Here is a 23,532-nt window from a genome sequence, read left to right on the forward strand (position 1 = left end):
TCTGGAAAGCAGACAGTATTTGAAGACAGCTTGCCCTGAAAGTGTCCAAGGCGCTCAAGAACTGGGCCACTAGCTATGATCCTGCCTTAATGTTCCTTGAAGTGGGAGAGACAGACCGACCTAGATATCCTCCTATTTATTCAGCCATTTTAGGTGCTGGCTATTCAAGTCTCCATCTCAGAGCTTTTCTTCTCTCTGCTCGTGTCGAGCTTTATTGCTCGCTAGCGTTACAGTTATTCCTTTGTTTGTTCCCTCTTTCTTTCCTCATCTTCTGCTTATCCGTTCTTTCTTCCTTTTCGGCTGCCCCTTTTTTTGCTCTTTCTTTCTCTTTTCTCTGCCCCACCTATCGCCCTCCTCTCTCTTGCTCGCCATATCAACTCTGGTTCATGAAGATTGCTCTGGAAAGCAGCTGCGCATTTAGACAGCGAGGGAAATGCTCCCTGCTGCCGAGCAGCGGGAGGTCTGATAACTAGCCTTATCTCAAAGAAAACCTCCATTGCCTACTCCCCAAATGCACTCCTTGACAGAAAATGACCATCTTATCTGTGTTATGCACCCTTCGATTTGTATCTTTTATATAAAGGCTACACAGATACCACTCCATAGTGAAAGATAAAGCCTACCGATAGAGCTTGTTTTTTAACCTTTTTGATGTGTCCCCGTGTCTGGGCATCATCTGTTTTGTGGTGGTGCCAGAAGGTTTGGTGCGGTAATGGCTGGTTTGACACGGCTTCTGATGCGCTGGATGTGGTCATACATTAGAGATGAATAAATGCGAGATGAGACTTGGACGGTTGACCAGTATCAAACTGAGATGACAGCCATGCCCACACAGAGATGGCATATGCCGCACTGTGTGGCTACTGAACCGTCAAGGCGGGAGGGCTTTAAGGAGTCCCGACTCCATCTCTGCATAATGCCCATGCAGTTATTCTTACCTGCAGTAAGACCTGCTCTTGGTTATTGATTGGCTTACAGCAAACCATCCTGCTACAGTCTCTTAAGGTGTGGACACCTAGGTATTTCTTCTTGATAGGGAGGCAAACACTAATACTTCAAAATGTGAATCTCACTTCAGAAGTTGTTTTGTGTTGAATTATTGATTCTCCGTGAAGATACTGTGGTAAGAGTTGCAGAGATGTACTGCTTTTTACAGAATCTAACACATAACTTCCAGACAGCACCCTAACAAGCTGTTAGACTGATGCCAGGCAAGGCGGGATTCAATCATCTCGCTCATCTCAACCCCTCCATGCCGCAGCAGCATGACCGGTTCACAAATAATCAGAATTTTAAAAGGGGCATGTGATGTCTACTGCGCTTGGCTGTGAGGGCGTGACTGGCTGTTGCAGAGAAGAGTGGCCTTTCAACACGAAAATGAAATCAGGTCAAAATGAGCACAGCACAGTACATCAAGGGGAAGAGACACTAAAAGACAAAAGAGCTTGTTTGGGACCCTCTTCCCAGTTGACCGCTCTGCGTTCCAGCTCTCTATCTCTCTGCCTCACATCATCCTTCTCATTCTACTCTGTGTATTTTTTCCTACTTGTCCATCTCTCTCTCTCTCTCTCTCTCTCTCTCTCCCTCCCTCCCCTGATTTTGCCCTGACCCTCTCTAATGCTTTTTTTTTCTCTCTATCTCTCTTCCTCTGCCTCCTCTTTCTTCATCACCGACACCTCAGCAGGCGAGGTGGTGGGTATAGTCTTGATCCAGGGCAGGTTACCCTTGGCAACAGACCACCCTCCTCTCAGCTGCCAGCATGTTTCAGGACCATCCAACTCCCTCTGCCACGCTTGTTGGCAACAATCTGACCCCCGACGGAGAACAGAGAAGACCTTTTCTTCTGCCTCATCATCTCCTGAGATTGGGGAATAAGACTTGTTCTTATCCTTCGCCCTCTACACCCCAAGACCTGACATTGCAGGCTAAGGATCAGAGCAGCGTTCACTGTGTGTGTAGACACAGTTTATATCAGCAAGTAGCATTAGCATTTTAACACCTGTTTGCAGGTACGCGCGAGTGTTGGCACTCAAAATTTTCAATGCAGCCAGGCAATGACAATATTCAACAAAGGAGGCCTGTGACAAAAAAAAAGTGGCCACATTTTTCATCTTTTTTTGTTTTGTTTTTGTTTTTTTGGGGTTTTTTTGTGTTTTTGTTTTTTTCATGCATGGGCAAGCGTTTGTATTTACATCCATCAGCCCTTCTGTTTGTGGCCATGCCCAGAATTTTATTGTGTATGCAGTATAAACAAATGGAGAGAAAGCTGCTTCTCTCTCTCTTTCTCTTTGTCTGTCTGCCTGTCTGTCTGTCTCTCTCTTTATGTATATTTATATACATATATAGATACATACATATGCTATGGTATGGTATCTGTGTCTTTTCTCTCCCTATCTCTCTCTCTCCCTCTCTGTCCTTCTGTGTCTCTCTCTCCCTCTCTTCCTCTGCTCTGTAAGAATCGTAGTCCAGACTTTACTTGGTGTTCAAAGTGGGGAAGATCCAAGCGACTGCCTGGTGCGTCTCTGCATTTGGTGACAGGAGGAGAGCCCTTCTGTCCTTTACAGTCTCACTAACAAGGCATCTTTATTTTGTCTGCATTTACCAGTTCATCCATACATTTGTCCATGGTAGACAGTATTAGCCCAGTAGTTTTATCCCGGATTCGTTGTGCGATATGATGACCAAAATAGTCTCAGTTTAGGAGCACATTTTTTCTTTTTCTTTTCTTTTCTTCTTTTTTTTTTCTTCTTCACTTATGTTTCTCACGATTTTGTCATGCTTTGGATGTTCCTCCGGAGATCCCAGCGAGGGCTTGGAAAATAGAGAGAGGACAGCACTTCAAACAAGGCGAAATCTTGTGTGTGTCTGTTCAAAGGATTTCGACACATCCCTCTTTATGAAGCAGTCGCTGCAATGCATGTGCCAAAGTGACTGAAGGTATGCTCCGCGGAGAGACACGTTGAAAGGTCACTGAAAAGGTTTTTGTAGTGATTGGGCTAGTGACATTTTCCTTATGTATATATATATATATATGTGTGTGTGTGTGTGTGTGTGTGTGTGTATATATATAAACTGTCAATAAACCTGTCAGTAAACCTAGTAGGTTTATTGACAGCTGATGATTGCTTATGGCATGAGACAGGCTTGTACTGTCTCATAAAGAATTTACTGGACTGACTGGATTATTTTGCTCCTTATTTGTTGAGCACTTCCCCTACGGTGTTGGTAAGAGTGCTCAACAAATGAGGAGCGGAATATTAAGCTTATTAAGATGACGATTATTAAGGATTAAAATTAAGAATCTTAAGATTATTATTATATCTCTATATATCTCTCTCTCTCTATATATATATATATATATATATCAACACGGATACAGGAAAAAAGATTTTAATGCATAGCAGTACAGGCCTGTTTCGTGCGTCTCGCACTCATCAGCTGCTAATGTTGATATTCCACGCCTCATTAGTCGAGCACTCAACACTATTGACGGTTTCGGAAAAAAACGATATACGTATATATATCTTACTTTTTCAAATCTGTTTCTTTCCTTTGTTTCAGGTCTAAGGGCTTTAGCCCTGTTTAATTAGAAATTGTAAAGAGGGAGAGCGTGCTCTTTCCACTCCACAAACTCTGCTCTTGGAGGTTGTTCTCCCTCGTTTGAAGGAAAAATAAGAGGGGAACCGAACATGGGATAGATTGTGTCCCTGCCTGATATATGGTGTGCTGTTTCATTCCAGGGCTACCGACTAGAAAGGGCTTGAATTCAGCGGCACATTAAATTAAATATCTGTCGAACAGATTCTAATTTGATCACCAAGCTGTTTCAATTTCATTAGCTCAGTCCCTAATGGACTTTCACAGCATATTATTTCATCTAGCACAAATCCTATTCATTGGCTCCTTTTTTTAATGAGCCCCCTGTTGCACAGGGACCGTTTGGCCCAACCCAGCACAGTGTGAGGTCACAGACGACGTGCCCTTTAACAGACAAGGGAGTAGACCCGTAGTGCTTCCCCTAAGCAAATGAAATACAACTTATGATTTATGGCCAGCCTCTGCCAAACAGCTGCTGCGAAACATCAGTCCAATACCTTATTATTGAAATGAGCATGTTGATGCAGAAGGTGCAGGTAGGTGGTGGGGCGGTGGGGGCGATTGTCTACGTGTGGGTGTTTGCAGGCCACTGAGGCCCATCGCTTTCGAAACACACACTCGATTGTACATTGTTGGTTGGCTGGTGCGCCGCTTGTTGTAATGCAAATGAAACGGTGTGTTGATAGGACAGGCCATCAGACAGATGAAAATTCATGGCTGATATCTCACAGTGTTTCTGCGGTGTAGTAGGCTTGTAATTATGCTCTGTGTATTGTAATTAGTTCTGCCATGTATCATTGTAGCCAGAGAGAACGGAGAAAAAAACGGAGCGACCCTCGGCACCTTTTCACAACGTACTCAGCAGGTTGTGAGAATCTCTGGGTGATTTAGAGATCTGTTATCTCCAAATACTGACTGATTTTTTTTTTCTTCCAGCAGACTGTTGTGGTAAATGGACTGCATTTATACAGCACTTTTCTAGTCTACTGACCACTCAAACCACTGTACAACGTATACCTCATATTCACCCATCCACACACATATTCTTACACCAATGGTGGAGGCTGCCATGCAAGGCACCAACCTGCTCATCAGGAGCAATTAGGGGGTTCAGTGTCTTGCTCATGGACACTTCGACATGCTGTCTGGAGGAGCCGGGGATTGAACCAGCGACCTTCCGGTTACTACATGACCCGCTATACCTCCAGAGCCATGCCACCCCTGAAGTAATATGTTATATGAGGTAATGGTTATGTTAAAGTTTTTTTGTTTGTGTGTGGGGGGTTCCCCTTTTTTCTCCCCAATTGTACTTGGCCAATTACACCACTCTTCTGAGCCATCCCGGTCGCTGTTCCACCCCCTTTGTTGATCCGTTGAGGGCTGCAGACCACATGCCTCCTCCGATATATGTGGAGTCGCCAGCCGTTTCTTTTCACCCGACAGTGAGGAATTTCACCAGGGGGACATAGCACGTGGGAGGATTACGCTCCTCCTCCCGGTTCCCCCTCCTCCCCCAAACAGGCGCTAGTGCAGTGACCAGGACACACTCACATCTGGCTTCCCACCCACAGACACGGCCAATTGTGTCTTTAGGGACACCCGACTAAGCCGGAGGCAACACAGGGATTCGAACCGGCGATCTCCGTGTTGGTAGGCAACAGAATAGACCGCCATGCCACCCGTATGTTCATGGTTATGTTAAAGTTAACCAACTAACAGCTGATATACTGTATTTTTCCTCATATTTCTCATTGGCCAAGTAGCAATTGCTTGTATTGTCAAAACAATCAAACCATCACATATCAACAAATACCATCATTTCAACTTTTATTGAACTGGGCTCTTTGGAAGCATGTTATTGCATTTCAGCAGCAGCCATATCTACTTTATTCCTTCATTTGTTGACTGGTGATTGGAAATATAATACAGTGCAACTGCAAAAAAACAAAAAAAACTGCAGTACAGGATGTGCTGTTTGACCAAGGGTTCTCTTAAAGGACAATGTCTTTTACTCAGACGATGTACGATATATGTGCAACGTCAGTGTTTTTAGTTCCAAAAGCTTGAAAGTGATAGTATGGACCCAGGGAGGGCTCTGCGGTAACATTGATAAATGTTTTCACCAGACCATCCGCCATTAGTGTCAGGGCAAGTTACAGCCACAAGAGCAGACAAACAGGAAATAGAGAAAGAGTGGGTGTAAATAATTGATAAGGCTGACCCTGCGCGATTCATATTCTGCAGCAGCGGATCAAAGAGCGATTCTCCGAGTTTGACATTGAGCCCTGGCGCAGGAGTCAAAGCCATTACTGCCCTCACAATGCTGCTGCGTGTGTTTATATTAAAAATGCAGCGGCTCCTTTCTTTTGCAGGCGTCGTTTGGAGGCTAACAATGGTTGGCACTCCTGAGCATTAACCAACCGGCTAATGGACTGACCAGCATTACCCAAGAATTACCTACAGTAGCACTTAGTAAAGTGAGGTGGAGACCATTTTGTTCCTGTCCACTCGATGAAGCTGTTCCTGGCTCTCTCAGGTGTAAAAAATAGCCGCTATGAGGCCTCTTGGTCTTTTAGGTGTGATCAATATTTCATAGCCACCATGCCTTGCATCTTCCCTTGTCAGCTCTCATCGCTGTTCTAAAGCTGATGAATAATGCTTAAATGAACCTTGGAGTAAATTAATGATGAATGAAATTTTGCACAGTTTTTAGGAGAAGGTTTATTTGAATAGTGCATTAAGACATATTGGGGCCTGTCTCTATATGGTGAAAGTATCAAAAGGATGCTGCAGTTTCTCTGCCTCTTGTAGAGAAATCGCACATCACTCGGATTTATTCAAAACCTACTTAACCCTTCCAAAATGAGTTCCTGGATCTGTTTCTTGTTGCTCAGCAGCGCAACATCTCCATCATTAGAGTAAGCAGATGAAGTCATGGCAGGCTTTGGAATAAGACTCTGCTCTATTTGCAACAATTAGTGTGAGTCATAATCCGTCTTTCTCTACACATTTTTCCAAGTGATGCCCTTTGTTTTTGCTGTAGAATTCACTGGCCTAATAAGGTTCAGATAACTCAGAAATTAATTTAATGAAATATAAGAAGATATGCCCATTGCTATTTAGTCTCAGTCTAGCTCAAATTTTAGGTTGAGATTGTGCAGTAACTACTATACCTATGTGTCCCTGAACAGATTTGCGAGACTTGAAAATGACTCAAAGAGGTTTGTACTTCAGTGACTTAATGCTTCTTTGGCAGAGTCCAAATATGTGAAACAAGCTTTGAAGGACTAAACCATTTTTGATACCAGGAAAATGGGGACTATGGAGGACCATGCTGGTGTACATTCAGATAAAGGTTTATTAAAAATTGTCTAATTAGAAGCGTTTTCAGAGTTCTATGTAGACTACTTTAATACTGCAACCCGTTCCAGCTCGGGGCCCCACTTAATAATTCGTTTGCTGGTTACAATGGAGGATCCCGCGTCGGCCCGTGGAACAGCAGATTGCCCACAAGCGTCTCTGCATCAGCCTCTTACATTTTACCCTTTAAGAAATTTCCGACTCGAGGCTGTGACGTTCACAAGAGCCGACAGTTACAAATCACCGCGCTATCCGTGAGTTATCTCTGTCAATTACTGACGACAAATGGTTCGGGTGCTTTGAAGGCCAGGGGCATCAATCCACCGTGTCTCCCGTTGTCCTAGCTTCTCCAGCCTATTGATTCTGCCTCCGCTGCTTCCATGATCCAGTTTTGATGGCTCCTGACCGCAAAAGCTAACGTGAGCACTGGATGTCAGATGAGAAAGGGGGGATATGTAACCCAAACTCCCACCTAGGGACTTGTTCACATTTTTGATATTAGATATTCCTTCCTCCGCACTCGAGACTTAATATAGATCAACTGGAGTCATCCTGCTACAACTACTCTCTACCCATACCAGATTTCAATCAAAGTGTGATTGCAATGCAATGCCTTTTGTGTGTGTGTGTGTGTGTGTGGGAGGGGGGGGATCTTTAATACCAGCACACATCATCTGACCTTAGAGTGCTTTATAAGCCGTTTTCAGTGTTCTCCACCTTGCCAAAGTCACTGAGCTTAGTGCAAGCACATCACACACTTAAACTCATCCGTTTTCTCCCAGTCTCTCTTTCTCTTTTGTCAGCCCCCCCCCCCCCTCTGCAGAGCTAAATGCATTAATTCTACCCATCTCACCTTTGCAAAATAGCTTTCACATGTATGTATCTATCTGGGCCTTTGGCTTGGCAGAATGACCATTCAGCGAGCCGGGGATGAGGTCTATTGTAGCGGCCCATCCCCTGTACAGCAGCTGTCTGCGATGGGCTGTGATGGCTGTCTGCAGAATTGGCTGCCGCTGCTTTGAGTGATTCTCTCTCTCCCTCTCTCTCTCTGCCTGAGGCGCTCTATGTGTTGGAGGCATTGATCGGCCCTGAATTGGATTGCGGCGGGCCTGATTACCGGTGTCAGTGTGTGCTGGGTCACGTGGGACCACTGGAGCTCCTCGTGCCGAGCCTAAGCCAGCTAACGCAGAGAGGGGCCGTAGCATAAATGCAATTACTTTTAACAGTTTTAGTTACACAGAAGGCAAACACACACAGAAAATAGAGTCCTGTAGCAGAACCCCACCAACAGTTTCATTCTGTATCAACAGCGAGAAAAGAGTCGGTGCTCAAAACTATAGCATCAAGCAGAGCACATGAGGGGATGCTGAAAACTAAAAAGTACTGTAACACAACGTACCAGATGATAACATCTCGCCCCACCGCAATTTCATATTTATTGTGAGATTGGGTACGTGGACACTGCTGTTAATTTTTCATTTTGGGTGGTTATTAAAACGGAGATTCTTCAGCAAAGGTTGCACTTTATGACTTTTTTTTGTTTGCGTGTGCTTGGGTGCCGGGAGATAGGGGTGTGTCTACTTGTGTGTATGTTTGTGTATGGTTGTACAAGTGTGTGTGTGTGTGGGGGGGGGGTGATTCTCCTTGCATCATTTGTTTACCCCTGGAATAACGGCCATCATCTTTTCCACTAAGAACAATAGCTGTTTTTCCCCTTTGCTCAGGAGACAATGAAGTGCCTTCCCGCCTCGCGAGCGACAGGCCAATAAAAATCGTAATTGGATCTGTCAATCTAACAGTGCTGCAGCGAGAGGGGTGGGCAGGTAGGTGGTAGGTGGGGGGGGTAGCTGGACACTAGAGGTAGCTGCAGACAAGGAGAAAGCTGTGCCATTAAAAAGCACGCGCGCGCACACACACACACACACACACACACGCACACCTTCACTGTGTCCTCACTCTATACACCACCCGGAGGCACGGAGTAACGGTTGCAGAGGGGTGCAGTTGTTGTGTTTCATTGTTTGTTTGTACCAGGGCCAGGGGCGGCAGGGAGTTCGGGGGGGGGGGGGTGACGATCTGTCTTTGTTTGTAGGTATTAGTGGGTTGGTGATGTGGCTTTGATGCAGCTACACAGGAGAGCCGGGCCTGCCAGAGTCTCTGAGGGTCATAGTGGATGCACTACTGATGCGTCTGTCTGCGTGTTGTTCATGTCAAGGTCGTCAGACATTTTGTTGTTGGTTTTTTTTTTTTATTATTATTATTTTTTCTTATAGGGGAATGGCCCTGTCATTAGTGGGGGATGCTCTAGTAGTATTTTTCATGGTACAATGCACACACAGAGCATCACCTTGTCACATTTAATCACAAACATGGTACTGTGTGTGCTTACTTTAAGCCTTTCTGCATGCATTCAGTATGTTCATGTTTCTTTATTTTGTGTACGTGTGAGACTTCTGTGTGGGCCTGTGCATGTGCCCTCCCCCGTAATGTATGCTTGTGCATATTGTTTTCCCAAGTACCATTTCAATTTTAATGGCGACTGCGTAAATTAAGAGCACTTTTATAGCTTCTCCGACTAAAACGTTAAGTGAGTGTCGAGGTTGTCTGCACATCCGAGTCTCTCCGCGAGCCCTACCTCGGCTTTTAGGAGATGGCTTTCTCTTGTCTTTAGTGCCATTCTTGTTCTATTATCTTCCCGATCTTAAGGACTGTCACAAGGGAGAAGAGCTCTGCCGTTCTTCACATTATGCTCACGAGCACGCCATAATGTCATGCCAGATCTGCTTTTGTGAATGGACAAAGAATGTTTCAGCTCTAAGTATGAAGTACAAAATTCAGTTCTTATCCTCAAGCTGCCATAGTAGCTAAGTGGATTTACCCCCCCCCCCCGCCCCCACATACATATATGGTGTTTCATTTGGTTTGATGGCAGTGATCATCATCTCAAAAATTGCAGATTCCGGGGTGTCCGGGTGGCGTAGCGGTCTATTCTGTTGCCTACCAACACGGGAATCGGAGGTTCGAATCCCCGTGTTTCCTCCCACTTGGTCGGGCGTCCCTACAGGCACAATTGGCCGTGTCTGCAGGTGGGAAGCCGGATGTGGGTATATGTCCTGGTTGCTGCACTAGCGCCTCCTCTGAGCAGTCGGGGCACCTGTTTGGGGGGAGGGGGAACTGGGGGGAATAGTGTGATCCTCCCATGTGCTACATCCCCCTGGCAAAACTCTTCACTGTCAGGTGAAAAGAAGCGGCTGGTGACTCCACATGTAACGGAGGAGGCATGTGGTAGTCTGCAGCCCTCCCCGGATCGGCAGAGGTGGTGGAGCACCGACCGCGACGGCTCAGAAGAGTGGGGTAATTGGCCAAGTACAAGTGGGGAGAAAAAGCGGGGGGAAAAAAATTGCAGATTCCACATGGAAGGTGAAAAACTTTGGGTGACCCTCTTCATCTAACAGACAACGAGCCCAAAAACAGTACTTATCCACTTCATGTTCAGCAACAATAACAAAACGAAAAAGCAAACACTAACTGAAAGATTCGAAGAGAGAAAAAAGGGATTTCTTCCAAGGACTCCATGAAATTGTAGTTTCAGGGGGTCAAGGCTAATTTTATATCAATGCTCTTTTCTGTTGACCTTATACTTCAACTGCCTCCCCATCAACCCAGTGAAAGTGCAGAGAGAACTAATTCAGCCCAAGGTCTCGCAGGGAAAAATACTTTGAAGAAACTGGCGATGTGTTTATCACGAGCATCAGGTTGGCAACGCTAAATTCAGGCTGACATTATCAAGTTCTGTGATCTAACAGCTCTGCCGATCTCTCGGTTGATCAAATAAAACACGCGTCATCCTCCAATTTTGGTTTTGGTTTGAGTAACCATCCATCCGCTCCGGGGTGTCTAAAGTACACTTTTGAGATCCTCGTAAAGGATTAAAACAAATGACAAAGAAAACGTAGCCATTCCTCATCGCCTCTTGCACATGCCCAGCCTCGGCTTAAAAATCCTTTTCTTGTAACGCCTACATGCCCATGAATGTGCAAGCAGCCACAATAAAACATACTGGCAGCTCATAAAAATTAGCGAGGTTGAGGGGATGGGAGAGGGGGAGTGATCGTGAGGTCCTGTTAAGTCTTCTGTGGATGTGGTGTAACTGGCTTACGGTTAAGAACTAAACAAATCATATGGCATTCATACATATTGTAAAGGCTGCAGCAGAAAAGGCATCTGTCCTGCCAGTTTTACAGTGACAGGCTGCAGGGAGCATTACTCATCATTACAATCTCTGCTGGCAGCCTATTTTCATCACATTACAGTGGCATAATGAAGCGTAGCAAGCTAGCATCCCCAGGTTCTCAGGGTGGTTGGTTACCCATAAGAACCAACTGAAAGCGCTCACCCTCTCCATTTCAGGTCAACTTTTTGCAGTCAGCCTGATGTGGTTAATCACGGCACAACAAAAGGTTGAACAATAAGTCAGATTTCCGTAACGTAGAATGTTGGACTCAAAGTGAAATGCGTTTGCAGAATTGTAGCCCTCATTTTGTCTTCAGAATAATTTGCATGACAAAATTCCAATGATTCGTTTGTCTTGAGTAATCATACAAGGCTAGGATCAGTGTAATAACTACTTGCTTCTTTTTCTTCTCTCTCCTGCTCTCTCTCTCTCTGTCTCTCGTAGGAGCAAGGCAAAGTAGGTGTGACTTTCAACATAGGGACAGTGGACATCAGTGTGAAGGAGACAACTACAGCAGTAAATGATGGTAAATACCATCTGGTTAGATTCACCAGGAACGGAGGAAACGCCACCTTACAGGTGGACAACTGGCCAATCAACGAGCATTTTCCAACAGGTACACAAGCCTTTTCATGTCTGTTTGGAATTTATATAACCATTGCTCTTTCAGCTCTGAATGTTCTGACATGTATTTCTGCAAGAATGATGGGAAGTAATTTGAATACCGCTGGACATCACCTGCTTGTTTTCAAAGGGCCCAAACAAGGATCAAAATGCATCAGAGGATCATTGCCTCCCTTTCTGCTGTAAAGGAAAACACATCAGAGCCAATCACAGAAAGTTGAATCAGTTCATCTGGACGCTAGTGTTTATTGAGAGAAACGTTTCATCACTCATCTAAGTGACCTCTTCAGTTTCAACTGACTGCAGGTATCCCCACCCTTATAAACTTGACTTCTTCAGTTGAGACTGAAGAAGTCACTCCGCTTAGGGGTGAAATGTTTCTCTCAGTAAACATTGTGCCCAGATGAACTGATTCAACTCTCTGTGATTTCCTTACCTGGATTACTGAGCATGCATAGAGACACCAGAGCCAAATTAAGGCTAAAAGCTGCAAGTTTAAATAACAGCATATGAGCAATAGATAACAGTAATACTGATAAACAAACAATGAAAAACACCAAATGTATCCTGAAATGTTCCTCCCTGTGAGGAAAGTGGACCATACTAGCGTCCTTTGTCTCGCAGCAAGCATTAGCCAGGTGACATCCAGCCATTTTGTTCCAGGGAGGGATTAAAAGGCACCAAGGGGAGCTGGTTGGTGGGTGAGCGAGGAAAGGATAGCAGAAAAGGAGGGTGGCCTGTTGGCCAGATAAAGCTACTGCCTGCCTGTATCTCTCAGTCCCAGGTCAGCCGAGGCAACACAGCGGCTGAATACAAATAGGTTCATGAAACGAAGCCTGCTCCATTTGGAGGTTCAGGCGTTCCCGTCATTTGGAACAGAGATGTGCTGCTCAGCTAGCTAGGTGAGAGACACAGAGGGCGATAGAGAGAGGGTTAGGAAAGGAAAATCTCCCATAGCTTCTACTTTATGCTCCATTATCTTGGGTTGGCACTCCTGTACTTTGATATCTTTTTGGCCCTAGTGCCAACCAATTTGGAAGAGACAACCATTGTTTTGGGGTTTTGGTTTTTTTTTTTTTTCCTCTCCCCATTATCTACTATTCAGACTGACTCAGTTAAGCAAAGCAAACGCAGATAAACAACTTAGTAATGAAGTGTTATGTGGAGAGAAAAAGATGAAATGATTCATCATCTAGGGAAAATTGCAGGGGATAATAACCCATAGTCACTCTAATTTTGACTTGCCATTAACTCCAAAGAGTTCTGTGTATCTGAAGCCGTGACAGATTGAGAGAGGTTTTTTGTTAAATTATTCTAGGGGTGTCACGATTCTCCAAATCCTCGATTCAGTTTGACTTTCAGTTTTAAGGTCACGATTCGACTTTTGGTTTAAACATTTTTTTCAGCACACTATGCCGTTGTTTAGACTATCAAGTTTTGATTTGTAAAGATCAGCAGATCATTGGTTTTATGCCCTGACAGCTGTCATTTACATGCTCAATTTGTTCTTTAAGCAGCATGGTGGCACAGTGGTTAACGCGGTTGCCTCACAGCAAGAAGGTCCTGAGTTCGAATCCCAGGGTTGTCCAACCTTGGGGGTCATCCCGGGTTGTCCTCTGTATGGAGTTTGCGTGTTCTCCTTGTGTCTGCGTGGGTTTCCTCCGGGTGCTCTGGTTTCCTCCCACAGTCCAAAGACATGTAAGTCTGAATCGGCCATGCTAAATTGTCCCTAGGTGCGAATGTGTCAGCCCTGTGATGGACTGGCGGCCTGTTCAGGGTGTCTCCCTGCCTGCCGCTCAATGACTGCTGGGATGGGCTCCAGCATCCCGCGACCCTACTCAGGATAAGTGGCTTGGACAATGGATGGAGGCCATATGGCCAAATTTAGATAATTTATTTAAAATGTAATGACAATAACGTATTTCACCAGTTGTCATATTTGTTGTGTTGCCTGAAGTGGCATATGGTACCATGGCAAATGTCCATGATGTCTTAAAAATGCAGCTGCAGGCTACCGGTAAACTACGCTGTGTCATATTTGAAGTGGGTTTTTTTTTGTTTTTTTTCCGGATGCACACCAGATGTGCACAACTAGACGGGGGTGGAGAGAAAAAAAATACTATGAAAATCACCAATCCTGCTTTTGATTTTGAAGGTTGGAATCAAAAGCTCATATTGATCAATTGTTGATTTAGAATCGACATAGTGACCCCAATATTTTCAGTATACACTTTATTTCAGATTTTCATGGCAGATGTACAGAAGTCTGAGGCCATGGTTCTCTACTGGAAAATGGTGGATTGCTCCCTCCAGGTCGGGGATGAGTTGTTGCCTCAAGTGAAGGAGTTCATGTATCTCGGGGTATTGTCCACGAGTGAGGGTAGGATGGAGCGGAAGCTTGACAGGCGGATTGGTGCAGCATCAGCAGTAATGCGGACACTGTACCGGACCATTGTGGTGAAGAGGGAGCTGAGCCGGAAGGCAAAGCTCTCAATTTACCAGTCAGTCTTTGTTCCAACCCTCACCTATGGTCATGAGCTTTGGGTAGTGACCAAAAAAGTCAGATCGCGGATACAAGCAGCTGAAATTAGTTTCCTCCATAGGGCATCTGGGCTCAGCCTTAGAGATAGGGTGAGGAGGTTGGACATCTGGAGGGAGCTCGGAGTAGAGCCACTGCTCCTTTGCGTCGAAAGGAGCCAGTTGAGGTGGTTCGGGCAACTGATTAGGATGCCTCCTGTGCGCCTTCCTTCAGAGGTTTACCAGGCACATCCAACTTGGAGGAGACCCCGGGGTAAACTCAGAACTTGCTGGAGGGACTACATGTCCAATCCAGCCTGGGAACGCCTTGAGATCCCCCAGGAGGAGTTGGAGGGCGTAGCTGGGGAGAGGGACATCTCGAGTGCCCTACTTAGCTTGCTGCTACCGCGACCCAACCCCGGAGGAGCGGCTGATGATGAGATGAGATGAGATGTACAGATGTACAGTGTTGGGCTATTCACAATGGCAGATGGAAATAGCACATGCACAGGTTTATCCAAGGTGCAACCATGGATTGATAAAAAAGGGAATCATTGGCCAGTAAATGGGGTACAGAAAAACGATACAAGATGAGATGACAGTTGCAGGGATTTTAACTATTTTAAGATAGTGCATCAAACTCCATCATTATACTCAGGCAGGAGTTTGGCATTTGGTCATGTTAAATACCTTAGAAGAGGAACCAAGTGTTCATACATCCAGATAAAAAATTCAGGTGCCAAACAAAAATTGCAAAACATAGAACAAAGGAGTGAGGTCTGCACACTGAAATGCTCCCAATACTTATTTTATTTGGCAACGTTTCGATCTATCAGAAGATGTGATAGAGCGAAGCAACGCTGGTGTTGAGCAATTTATTCGGCAGCTTTTTGATCTTCTGATAGATTGAAATTTCTCCAAATAAAGTAAGTATTGGGAGCATTTCTTTGTTAAATACCTTGTCATAGAAATTGCACATAAGTGCTGATAAAAGTGTCAGATCACATTTTTGCGCATGTTTGCTGGACATCAAATGTCTGTTGTTCCCATTATGGCGATCATATCCCAAAAGAGGACACGCTGAGGTTAGTTACACTGCTTTGAGCAGCTGCCAACCTTGCCGCTCAAAAGAATTTCAAAAGTATTGATTTCAATGGAGACGTTTAGTACCTCACAGTATAAATCCTGTTTCAGAGGCTTTCAGCAAAAAAAACAACAAAAAAACAACAAAAACTCAAAAAGGAGTAGAGGAGGACATGCCGACCTACTCAGTAGTGAGGCGAGATACAAGCAGGAGCTGACCTCTTTTAGCTCTCAGAGCGTTGTCTCAGCAGGCCCTACAGCATGCTCCTAACCCCATCCCCTCACTGGGGACGGGGCCGCGGCCACCCCTGGCATGACCTGGCACTCCGTTCCGCTTGGTTCAGTGGGGGTCCAGGTGATGTTAATTCCTTCTGTCTGTGGCTTTCTTTTGCCTGTGGATGTCTTTCGCTTTTCTTTGACCAAACAACGTCAGACAGGTTTCATAACTACATTTCAGCAATATAATGCTGGGAAAACACTTAGACACTCAAAGACACAATGCATAGGCTTAATGTGCAACCCCACTCATACACACACACATACACACACACAACTGTTCACCAAATGAGTGGAACTAATCAAAGAAAGACTTTGATTGCATTGTTAAATGGCATTTACCTGTGGGAGAGCATCCTTTAGAGTTCATCCCTCTATTGAACTTGTGTGAGTGGCTTCTGCCTTTTCAATGACCAGTAAATACAGAGTCCATTTAAACCATTTACACCTTATAATTATCTCTTAAGTGCCCTACACACCAGCATTCAACGTCTGCCTACTATATCCTCCATTCAAATCAGTAAGTCTTATCCAAGACAGGAGGCTGTTCGAGTTTATCGCAACAGAGACCTGCTCCTTTTAAGCCTCATATTCCATCTACCTGATCCTATTCGAGTTCACTCCCCCCGCTTGCCATTGTCCTTGGATGGAGCAAAAGTTGAGGTGGGCTAGGGTGGGGTGGAATCAAAATAAGTGGTAATTTCTTTTTTTCCTCTTCTGCACAGATAATTTGCAGGACATTCAGCGACAGTAATTCCACAATGATTGATTTTCTTCCCCCCCCCCCCCCCCTTGTAACGGTGTTGCCATCTCATGAGTAATTACAGGTTAGGGGGCAGACTCATCGACTGCCTTCTCATACCGCTAATGCTTAACTTGAAGACAACAACCGCCATGAGGGCTTCTGGTCCGTTCAATAAACAGTTACTAGATGTGGGCATGCATTCTCTCTGTGGTGGGGTATACACGAAATGAGTGTCTGTGGACTGCTTGTCAGTCATAACTGGGTGCGAAATAGCCCAGGGCATGGAAATTGAATGGCTCAACACCAGTGTTTGTAAAATTGGCTCAACAAGTGTAGACGTCTCAAGATGTGTTTCGTATGGCTGGCTGGAGGGTTTGGGCTCTGGCTTTAATAATGTATAAACAAGTCTCAGCGTTTTCGGTTTTTATTTTTCAAAGCCATCCAGCATGCCGAATTTCGCCACAAGAGGACACTGTCACATAACCTCACACGAACAGGAACAACTTTTGGGACGGTGGAAACATAAAATCCGGGTGAAAGTCAGTTTAAGAATCTGGGTGTTTTTTTGGTGAAAATCGATAAAAAGCCAAAACGCGGAGCCTTGTGTATAGAGCACTGCTAAACACATTCTCTGTAATATTCAGTTTCGTTTTTTACATTTCTTTCGTTATCGTTTTATTTATAGTTCAACTCAAAGCTGTTTCACAAAATGATTGGCAATAGCATTTAGAATTAGGGCGTGCGGGTAGCGTAGCGGTCTATTCCGTTGCCTGCTTACACGGGATCGCCGGGTCGAATCCCCGTGTTACCTCCAGCTTAGTCGGGCGTCCCTACAGACACAACTGGCCGTGTCTGCGGGCGGGAAGTCAGATGTTGGTATTTGTCCTGCACTAGCTCCTCCTCTGATCGATCAGGGCGCCCCCGGGATCGGCAGAGAGGGGGTGGAGCAGCGACTGGGGCGGCTCAAAAAGAGCAGGGTAATTGGCCCGATACAACTGGGGAGAAAAAAGGCGGGGGGTAGGATTTAGAATTAAGTATTTACATTTTGCACACAGTTTTGGGCTAAAAAAAATTATTGCAGGATATTTTTACTATTGTTTATTATGTATTTGTTATTATCATTATATTTATTATTTATGTTATTAAAATATAAACGATCTAAGATGTGATGCAGATTTACAGGTACATCAGAACCGTTTTAAGCTGCCTGTTTACTTAAAAAAAATTTTTTTAATTTTGACCCGCTGAGAGCAGTGGCAAAGGGCTAGTCTATATCCCACTTACTACTGACGGGGATTTTGAGCTCGGTCGTAGATAGAGCTGTTGTAGACAGTGTTTTGCCAGACTGTGTCAACACACCATTCATCTTTTATGCTCACATCACTCTGAGGTATACGTAAGAAAGGAGGCAGCATATTTTGTACAAGTGGTATGTCCTCTGTTGGCGCTAAAACGTGATTGAGTTGCGTGTATGTCACCGGTGATGCACGGCAGTTGTGGAGTATCTGGGGTCACACCAGCCTTATACTGTGGGGCAAGAGTGAATAAAGATATGGAAGAGTGCTGTTTTACACGTGCCTCGTCATGCATTCAGTAACATACCCTCGCTTATCAAATCCAGCACTGTGTGTCTCCAGCTCCTCGTGGCTTACTTGTGTGTGTGTGTGTGTGTGTGTGTGTGTGTGTGTGTGTGTGTGTGTGTGTGTGTCCATTTTTCTCCATCTCTGTCTTGCTAATTATTCTTGCTTTTCCAAACATTGCCCTCTCAGTCTTCCCGTCTTTTGTATAACCCCAAATGTTTCTTAATGAATGCGTTTCGTCCCTCTCGGTCAGTTCTCATCAGAACTTGTGCTTCTCACCCTAAAATCCTGTGTGTTCCTTTGATGGTCCAGATTACTGTAGACGCTTCCCTTTGTTTAAGCAGATGGTTTCGTTTTCAGTATGTAGTCTTCATCTCAGACCCGTCTTAATCTCTTAACTCTTTGGTTCGTAATACATGACTTTTTTTTTCTGCTTGATTTTGAATCTTTGAATCAAGGAGTCACTGAACCAAGCCAGGCGGAAATTGTGCATTACAATTTGCCTCGGCTGACTGCGGTTCAGAAGCGGTTTTGGTTGAATGACCATTGGCCTCAACACGCTCTTCGGGCCTCAGGGAAGCTGAGTGTATGCACGTGTGTGGGTGTTTGCATGTGTATGTATTTGTCCGTGAGTTTGCACGTACGTGGGTGTGTGTATGGGAGTGGGTGGGTGTGTCTGTGTGGGTGAGGTGAAGGTGCGAGTTTTTATATGGTATATGCATGTGAGATGGCAAGCGGGGGAGGGCGCCCGATCATTGCTGGAAGGACCCTAAATTCAAACGGCACACTCACGGTCACCGACACACATGCACACACTTTACACACATGGACTTGAAGCATGCAGCGAAACACACACAGCAATGATGCTGAGGCAGCCATAGTCTGCAGTGAGACACAGCGGGCACCTTTTTAACAAGTGCGCCCATATTTGTTTTAAAATACAAACACAACAATTTTTCAGGAGCGAGATAAATATTCAGACTTAGCCTCTAGCCAAACATGACTCGCCATATCTGAAACACCATCTCTCTGAGGGCTCTGTCACAACACAGACCAAGATAAGCTGAGCGTAGGAACCACTGTGCTAATTCATCCTTTCAATGCCATAAACCTGAGAGAAACCAGAGAAATAATGATTTTACTCTCACTCATTGGCTCTGTCTGACGCCTAGCAGCAAATCTGACATCTAGCAGAGAAAGAGAGAGAGAGAACGAGCAGGAAAAAGAATACATGCATGGTAAAACTGGCATGAGTAAGTGGAGTTGACTGAAGGGACATATAGACTGTATAGGAGACAAGAGAAATATTCAGTGGAATATATAGTCATGCATGGACAAGCAGAGAAAGAAAAGGGGAGGGGGAATTCATTTCAAAATATGAGCAGGGCATCTGAATATAGCTAGAATGACTGATCAACTGACAGACAGAAGAGAAGTGTAATGGGGAGTGGGAGAAGAGTAGATAGATGATGGTGGAAATGTGGCTGTTGCTGAAGAAGCTTGAATCAACTGATGAGAAAGCCTGATTGCAAAGAGGAGAAGAAGAAGAGAGAGATTGGAACAGGACGGAATGGAACACATGAAAAGGGGATAGACAGACAGACGTATGGACAGATGGACGGGCAGACAGACAGACAGATCATGGAGTGGGGGGCGGTGAATACAGGGAATAGATTGAAGGAGGAGTTGGGTGGGGTATGATGCTTATAAGAAAGAGCTCTGACAACTGAATGTGCAGTTAAGCTGTGGAATGGTGATATTTGGACGGGACTACAGTATAACAAATGTACTGATCATACGGAGAGAGAGCCAGGAGCCTGTCAGGGCAGCCATTTTCAGAGTTTTGATGTGCCCTAAGCGCTGGGCCTATGATGGAGCCCCGGCGAGATCAGTCTGGCAAGCAGACTGAACAGAATGAACAAACTGTCCAATGGATGACTGTCGCTGTGCCAGTGTTTGTGTTGACTGACTCGCTGCTACCAGAGGGAAAACATTCAGACATTGTTTTGGCTGGGAGACGAGATGGGGGGGACACACACATGAGCCGGCAACGACATACCCAAACTACGCATAGATGCCGTTATTTACTAGCCAAGCTAAAATTTACATTGTCATTAAAGGAGGACTTCGAGCATAACAACTTTGTTGCTATGGTGACGGCATTATGAATGCATCACATGGATAGACGCTAATGCTTGCTTTTGCAGGCCGGGAGGAGTGTTTTTCCCCCCCCCTACCTCAGTCCCTTTTTTATTCATTTTTACTGTTAAGTGATTTATCCTCTAAAACACTGAGAGGTGTTGACGGCACATATATTACATGTCTCTACAAGCACCTGGGTGGATGCATTTATAGTCACTGCATCGTTTTCACCACAATTCAGCTTGCCTTCCATATGTTGATTAGATGCTGCTCTGCATGGGGTAGGCCTGATTTTTAGTGAAGGATTTTCTGAAGTGTGCAGCACGGTGGCGCAGTGGTTAGCACGGTCACCTCACAGCAAGAAGGTCCTGGGTTTGAGCCCTGGGGTAGTCCAACCTTGGGGGTCGTCCCAGGTCATCCTCTGTGTGGAGTTTGCATGTTCTCCCCATGTCTGCGTGGGTTTCCTCCGGGTGCTCCGGTTTCCTCCCACAGTCCAAAACATGTAGGTCAAGTGAACTGGCCGTACTAAATTGTCCCTAGGTGTGTGTGTGGGGGGGTGGGGGCCTGTAATGGCCTGGCAACCTGTCCAGTGTGTCTCCCCACCTGCCACCCAATGACTGCTGGGGTAGGCTCCAGCATCCCCGCAACCCCAAGAGCAGGATAGGCGGTTTGGATAATGGATGGATGGATTTTCTGAAGTGCTGTACACTATTCAAAAGTTTTTAGAGGATGAAATTTCATCACCGACATCACTGACTTGAGTTAACCTTTTAATGACCAATGTGGTAAAACCAAAGAAGTCAGAAACAGTTTTTTGGGTTTTTTTGTTAATATGTGGGAAGGCTATTTTATGATCATATGCCCTGTGTGCTCAGATGATCATGTCTGCCGTATGATCATATATGATGTTTGCTTACTTTTAATCTTTGACTATGTATGACCCATGTTTAACTTTAGTCTAGATTGCTTAGATAAATGCTTAAAGGTCAAGTTAAACTTAAACCTTAAAGTACTTGGATGGGAGACCTCCCGGGAAAACGGAGTTTCTGCTGGAAGTGGTGTTCGTGGGCCAGTAGGGAGCAGTCTTCCCTATGGTCGCAATAAAAATACAAAAAACAAACAAAAACAACAACAAACAAAAATCCCAGTACCCCGGTGAAGTGACGGGGACACTGTGCTGTAGGAGACGCTGTCCTGAGACGGTAAACCGAGGTCCTGTCTCACTCTGGTCATTAAAGATCCCATGGCACTTACCGCAAAGAGTAGGGAGTTCCCCGGTGTCCTGGCAAAATCCCCAACCTGGCTCTCTCCATCTGGCCACCTAATCATCCCCTCATGTAATTGGCTCAGTGGTTCCTCCCTCTCCACCTCAAGCTGATGTGTGGTGAGCGTTCTGGTGCAAAATGGCTGCCGTGCATCACCCAGGTGGTGCTACACATTGGTGGTGGTTCTCTGTGAAGCATTTGGGTGTCTAGAAAAGCGCTGTATAAATGTAATCCATTATAAAGCTCTTATGTAACAGAACAAATATAGTGTCGTAGTGTCTTCTCCATGTGAACAAATTAAGTTCTGCTGTTAGCAAACAGGAGACGAATGTATGGGAAGTGTAGCAGAGTCTGTCCAAAGCAAGTGGAGAAACGGGCTTGGGGGGATACGACGTGAAATAAGGAGGAGAGGTACAAAAAGCAGCCCTATGAGAGAGGCTGTGCTGTACTCGCTTGTAAGGTTGACGTCATGTGTGCCATGCTTTTAAGCATTATTTAAGTGTGACAATACTGCAAGAGATTTTGTCTCGCTCATCATTTATTGTCAGAGTGGACTTTAAATAGTTGCCACGACAGTAGGTACGGATTTGACTTTTCTATCACGTTTTGTAACAGGAAGAGCAGTTCAGCTAAAGAAGGATCTGCCTCTTCTGGGTTCAAATCCATAGCAGCATTGCTCTAAAAATGTTACTAATCATCCTTTAATGTAGTATTGCGATAACTGAAATTAAGAGACTTTGCATACAAGAGGGCGTCTGGGTAGCGTAGCAGTCTATTCCGTTGCCTGTCAACACGGAAATCGCCGGTTGAAATCCCCGTGTTTCCTCAGGCTTGGTCAGGCGTCCCTACCGACACAATTGGCCGTGTCTGTGGGTGGGAAGTAGGATGTGGGTGTGCCCTGGTCGCTGCACTAGCGCCTCCTCTGGTTGGTCGGGGCGCCCGTTCCAGGGGGAACTAGGGGGAATAGCATGATCCTCCCACGCACTATTTCCCCCTGGTGAAACTCCTCACTGTCAGCTGAAAAGAAGCAGCTAGTGACTCCACGTGTATCGGAGGAGGCATGTGGTAGTCTGCAGCCCTCCACAGATCGGTAGAGGGGGTGGAGCAGCGACTGGGACGGCTTGGAAGAGTGGGGTAATTGGCCAGATACAATTGGGGAGAAAGGGGGGGGAAATCCCCCCCCCAAAAGAAAGAGAGAGAGAGAGACTTTGCATACAGAAGACCTCAACCTAGATTTAAATATGTATATATTGTTTTTATTTCATTTCTTTGTCTAGGCATATAGGGATATATGACAAGCCATGCATAAGCCCCTCTGGTAAAAGATCCGGACTGGATTACGCCATCGTTGGATTCTTCCACAGCTGCAATTTACAGAACATGTAACACTGCAAATTCGCCCTTTCCTCTCACACTATGCTTTGCAAAAACGAAGTCCTGAAAAGCGGAGACGTAACAGAGAATGTTGCTTTTACTGGAGAGGTCATCCATTGGAGAGTCACCTTTGGCAAACAGAATATCAAACTGACAGACTGGAGAGATTTTCCTCATTAGTTAGACAATTAGCTTCTGGTGTATTCATTACAGAAAGACTGTCACCTCATTAATCATCAAGAACAATGTAAAAGCTATACCTGCACGTACCTCATCAGCAATGCCGGACAAGCTTTTACTGGCTTGCCCAGTTCCAGATGAGATTTAAACAGGATAAATAGCAGGGTGAATTTCTCACCAAAAAACATTTTCCGTCCATGGCTTGCTGTACCAAAAAAAAAAAAAGTGAAAATGGGAACCAATTTTTGTAAACAAAATCTCGAGTTTTGATTTTGCTACGAAGGTCACCGCGAAACATTCATCACGTTGTTTCTGTCAACGAATTTGGCCCTGATAAATAATAACAGGAGACCAATTATTGGCAAATGGAGAGAGAGAAACCAGAAAGTGTAGAAAGTAGAGAGGGGGATGTGCACAGAACCTCTTAAGGTACGTGTGTGCTGTTGAAAACAGGAAGCTGGGTCCGCGGTGGTGTAGCGGTCTAAGCATCAGCTTTGTGTCGATGCAGTTGCCCACCGGGGACCGGGGTTCGCGCCCCGGTCTCGTCAGATCCGA

General features: G+C 45.2%; 1 protein-coding gene across 1 annotated transcript in view; it reads left to right on the forward strand.

Moving 5' to 3' along the window:
* LOC130125441 (neurexin-3b-like) overlaps positions 1–23,532 on the forward strand; it is a 412,131-nt gene that overhangs the window by 338,012 nt on the left and 50,587 nt on the right. Inside the window, exon 17 of the mRNA XM_056295020.1 lies at positions 11,636–11,807. Coding sequence (XP_056150995.1) covers positions 11,636–11,807 — 172 coding nt within the window. The remainder of the gene's footprint in view (positions 1–11,635; positions 11,808–23,532) is intronic.

Source organism: Lampris incognitus, chromosome 15, assembly GCF_029633865.1.
Source record: "Lampris incognitus isolate fLamInc1 chromosome 15, fLamInc1.hap2, whole genome shotgun sequence".
Classification (NCBI taxonomy): domain Eukaryota; kingdom Metazoa; phylum Chordata; class Actinopteri; order Lampriformes; family Lampridae; genus Lampris; species Lampris incognitus.